Consider the following 5,459-nt stretch of genomic DNA (forward strand, 5'->3'; position numbering starts at 1 on the left):
AATAACTGATTTATCTCATTAATTTTTCCTGCTTTTTTATATGTTGAGGAGTTTTTAAAATTTTATGCTGACATTATAAGTTATACGCTATAGAGACTCTCAAGAGTTTTGAGATTTTTTTTTTTCTGTTGAGCGGTTAAATTACTTGAAGATCTCCTTATGCCCAGATTTTAGGCTGTGAGATGGTGAGTGTATTTCATTTTCTCCCTGACAGCTGGGATATAGCATCTCCTCCTAGGACATGGCAATTCACCCAAGATATGGGAACCCAACTGAGTTCCTAAGTTTGTATCTCCCCATTCTAGCTGGATCTGAACTCTAGTATCTCTCCCTGCATTTGTTAGTTCCAGATTCTCTGTTCCAAATTTGGTCTCCTGGCAGCCTGTTCCTACTAGATCTCTCTTTCTTAACCTATTTCCTTAGCCCATTTTCATATAACTAAGGGAAAAACTAAACTCAAATGATACTTTCATTTATGTTTCTAGGATCTTCTCTTTATTGCTTTCCCTCCTCTGGTACACTGATGCCCAGTTCCTAAATGACCTACCAGACCTGAACTCTGATCACTGCTTTCTCTGATCCCTGCTTGGATTCCATATTCCTGCTTGAAGACCAGGGAAGCTTCCCTCCTGACAGCTGTGGAAAATGTGGTGCTTCCTTCATGTGCATCTTCTCCATTGTTTCAATGACTGTCAAACATTGCTTACTATAGGCTGTCGAGATCATGTAATTATTTACAGCAGGAGGATACATCTGATACCAGTTAGCTTTTTTCAAGACAATATATTATTTTTAATGCAAAACTATAAAACCTTTTTCTTGCACTTAAAATTTTAACTAAAAATATAGTTAAAAGATTACCAAAGAAAAGAGGTCTTAGTTACTTAATTTCATAAGAAAAGAGACTCATTTAGTAATGAAAAGTATGTCTTAGATGCTTTGATGACATTGCCTGGAAGTCCCAGTCCCTCAATGATTATTATTACTATTATTTTTAAAGATTTACTTAGAGAAAAAGAGAGAGCATGTGCATATATGGAGGGAGGGCCAGAGGGAGAGGGAAAATCTCCAGTAGACTTCCTGCCGAGTGCAGACCTAGCCACCCAGGCAACACCCTCCTTGATTATTAATGTGGTTTATCCATTGAGAAGCCGAGTCTAGAATGTTACTCTATTCCACTGTATATTTATTAATTTATATTGTTAGTTTTCTTTTTTTAATGATTGAAAATCATGACAAGCCTAAAATATTTTGCTGCTCTGGAAAATAAAAACGCAGAAGCTTTGAGGAAAACCCTGTCAAGGGATAGAAAAATAATGTGGAAGTGAGGTACTTAGAGAATAAATCTGTCTTTAATTACATGTGTTGTAAAATATAAGTGGGAGACTACAAGGGAGAAAGTAGATGGGAAGGGAAAATGAAAGCACAGTAGAGGAGGGATGGAGACATTTCTATAACGAGCTGTGAGACACTTTTAGCTTGTTTTTGTTATATACTAAGAATTTCTCAACTCTAGTCAGAACACTTGGCATTTATTAGCTATCCCGCAATGACTCTCCATCCTTTCTTCATATGACTCACTGGTGGGATTGTGGAAATACACAGTTTGGTGACGATTGTACACGTTAAGCTACTGTAGCCCAAGATTTTCCTTCCAGGTGCCAATTTTTCTGAAAAATATTGCTTGTTACCAGGTGATGTGAATGTTTATGATTGAACTGACTACTTAGGGCAAGGTGTTGACGTTTTGTTTCCAGAATTAAACAAAAATAGTCTTAATTAAGATACTAATTTATTTCTTGAAGAAATGGGCTCTATGGATTATTATAGCACTAAGTGTATGGATAATGCAGGTGCCTCATTTCTAAACAAAAATGCTCAGAACCAGAGACTATCCTTGCACTTCAAAAAGTTTTCTACTTTCAGGTAGAGTCTTGGGCAATTCACATTTTCTTTCTTTCTTTTTTTTTTTTTTAAGATCTTATTTATTTATTTGACACAGAGAGAGAGAGAGATCACAAGTAGGCAGAGAGGCAGGCAGAGAGAGTGGGGGAAGCAGGCTCCCTGCTGAGCAGAGAGCCTGATGTGGGGCTCGATCCCAGGACCCTGAGATCATGACCTGAGCTGAAGGCAGAGGCTTAACCCACTGAGCCACCCAGGTGCCCCAATTCACATTTTCTTATCAAACTTTACTGTCAGGTAATTTTTCTGACCTTTAAGTCATTCTCAAACAACACCTCAAAGGGAAAAGATTTGACCTAGGTAAAAGTTCTGTCTTCCCCTCACACAGACCCCATCTGCAATGCTCTATACAAAGCATTCTTTACCCGAGCATCTCTGAAGCTGTAGATGAAGGAATTCAGCATTGGACTGAAGAGACTATGAAATAGTGAAAGATTGTTTTCTTTCTCCTTTCTTTGACTAGAATCTAGGATCATACAAACTACTATGGCAGTGACAAGGAAAAGCCCAATCCCACAGAGGTGGAAAGAACAGGTGGAGAAGTTTTCTTTTTGGCCTTCCCTAGACTGGATTTTCAGGATGGGCCAGAGGATGCTAGTATAGGAGACTAGCACCAAGCAAAGGGGCCCAAATAAAATAAATACACAGGCAACAAAGACAACAGCTTCACGGATCCAGGTGTCAGCATAGGCCAGTTTGAGGACAGATAGGATTTCAGAGAAGACATGGTCTACATCCTGGGGCCAACAGAAGGGTAACCTTAGAAGGAGAATTACATGTACCAGAGTCAGAATAAATCCACACATCCAGGAAGCAATGGCCAAGACTGCGCACTCTCTCCAATTCATGATGATAGTGTACTGGAGGGGGTGGCAGATAGCCACAAACCCATCATAGGACATCGCCACCAAAATCAGCATGGAGTCTGCTTCAGGTTCTCCCCCCCGCCAACACTCTCTCTCTAATAAGTAAATAAATAAAATCTAAATAGTTTTTTAAAATTAAACCTTAGGATATATTCTTAGGAGTGGAGTGGCTGAATCAAAGGACACTTTTTTCATTTTCTTAAGAGACAAATAAAGGCAAGAAAAATAGATATTTCAAAGCTTAACTTGGACAGGAATTCCTAAGTAGAAAAGGTGGCTGACTCTACAGTCTAGACTTTGTAAAGCTGAGCTCATCCTTCTCTTGTAGTTGTCTTACCTGAATGTTGTTTTTTATTTTTTTTAAGATTTTATTTATTAGAGAGAGAGAGAGAGGGAGAGAACAAGTGCAGGGAGGGGCAGAAGGAGAGAATCTCAGGCAGACTCCCTGCTGAGTCCAGAGCCCAACACTATGCTCTATCCCAAGGCTTAACCAACTTCACCACACCATTCAGGCACCCCCCCACCCCTCCATGGGTACTTAAATCTCTGACTCAAACTAGGGATAATATCCTATCTTGGGGTTATTCTTACGGTTACCTGATAAGTGGAAAATGAGAAAACAGCAGCAAAAAATGAAAACAGAGACTCCTCAAACTTGGATTCAACCTGTGTGGTGCATATGGAGAGTCATAACTTGAAGGGAAGACTTTTTCACTCTAGCTGCCACTAGATACCAGTCAACTATCAGCCCCTTTGGATTGACTCGGTGCAGCGATTCTTTGTCCTAGTGCATGTGCTTCTGGTGTTGCTTCTGTGGTGGGGATACAAGGGCCCAGCCATCATGGTGCAACTGGTAGACCATAAGTGTTTCAGAGATGCCTGTGGGGTTGAATGAGCCTTTGTTACACTGACGTTGAAGGTTTCCTGCCTCCACCTCTATAACTGCTGATTCCTAATAAATATCCTAACAGTGAACTCCATCTCAGAGTCCACTTCTGGAGGATCCACTCTGGGATAATATGACTAAACCACATGCAGACCTTGATCCTCCCATAATTATCTATCATCCATCTATCTATCTATCTATCTATCTATCATCATCATCATCTATCTATCTTTCAATCATCTATCATCTTTTTTTCAGTAATCTCTACACTCAACATGGGGCTTGAACTCATGACCCTGAGATCAAGATTCTCATGTTTTATTGACTACCAGCCAGGCACCCCCATAACCACCAGCTTTAAGGTCTTTTCTCATCTTGTCCTCTGCCTTGATCTACCTGCTCTTGAATCTCAGAGGACTTGAAACACTTCAGACACACCTTGTCTTAGTATCTTTCTTTTTAGGTTTTTGGAGTTCTCCAAATGGCAACTCCATCACATATACCACCCTTAATCTTCCTACGTGATACTCAGCTGCCACAACACAACAGATATATCACATATAATGCCTTATATTGATATATATTTCACACTTACATAAAGTCAGACATGTGCAAGGCAGCCCTTGCTCATCTTGTAGCTCTGCCTTATAGAACACACGTTCTCCTTGTGGATCACAGCAGGGAAACAGAGGGAAGATGTTACCTCCTTACAACCACTGTAGCTTACAAATGGCAACATCACGTCTCAGATTTTTAGGCCAGAAACAATCATATATATTCATTCTAATTTCAAGGAAGCCTAGTTAATATAGGGAATTCCATGGATATTTTATAGTCTCTGTCTGTAACTTCCAAATATTTGGTGGAACTGGTTTTCACTGGCTTACTAACACTGATTATACTAATGCCTTTCCCACTTCATGCACAGTGGTGACAGCGGTTGCTTGAAATTGGCCCAGGTAGGAGTATTTACACTATAACATTGGCAAACTCTATAAATAAGGCCCCTTTTCTCCCTAGAAAGCTCACTGTTAAACATTTACCATTCCTCATACATAATAATTTTTTTAAAGATTTTATTTATTTATTTGACAGAGAGAGACACAGCAAGAAAGGGAACACATGAGGAGTGGGAGAGAGGGAGAAGCAGGCTCCCCACCGAGCAGGGAGCCCGATGCGGGGCTCGATCCCAGGACCCCAGGATCAGGACCTGAACTGAAAGCAGACACTTAACGACTGAGCCACCCAGGCACCCCAAACATAATAATATTTTAAAAAATCTACCCAATGTAGTGATTTTTCTCTCAATTTTAGGGTCTACTCTAAGAGTTACTCTTTTTTTCTTTTTTAAGATTTTTTTATTTATTTGACAGAGAGAGAACACAAGCAGGCAGAGAGGCAGGCAGAGAGAGAGGGGGAAGTAGGCTCCCTGCCTATCAGAGAGCCCGATGCAGGGCTCGATCCCAGGACTCTGGGATCATGACCTGAGCCGAAGGCAGAGGCTTTAACCCACTGAGCCACCCAGGCGCCCCTAAGAGTTACTCTTTTGCCTTATGTAACTGACATCAAAAGTAAGACTTAACTGGACCTTATCCACTACACAGAAGAGAATCAATTTATCATGCATTATTTAGCATAGCATATTAGCATTTGAATCTACATGGTAGATGTTCTTTTATTTTGCACAGCTATAGCAAATTTTCTACATGAATAGTTCTCAGTACATCACTGTGGGCTAAATTCAC

At 40.2% G+C, this 5,459-nt stretch overlaps 1 protein-coding gene across 1 annotated transcript; it reads right to left on the reverse strand.

Moving 5' to 3' along the window:
• Nucleotides 1-2,282: 2,282 nt before the first annotated feature.
• LOC123951471 (olfactory receptor 2A2-like) lies at nt 2,283-2,873 on the reverse strand. Its single transcript, XM_046020234.1, has one exon. The coding sequence runs from the start codon at nt 2,862-2,864 to the stop codon at nt 2,283-2,285; it is 582 nt and encodes a 193-aa protein (XP_045876190.1). The 5' UTR covers nt 2,865-2,873.
• Nucleotides 2,874-5,459: the final 2,586 nt, after the last annotated feature.

Source organism: Meles meles, chromosome 10 (genome assembly GCF_922984935.1).
Source record: "Meles meles chromosome 10, mMelMel3.1 paternal haplotype, whole genome shotgun sequence".
NCBI classification, from domain to species: Eukaryota; Metazoa; Chordata; class Mammalia; order Carnivora; family Mustelidae; genus Meles; species Meles meles.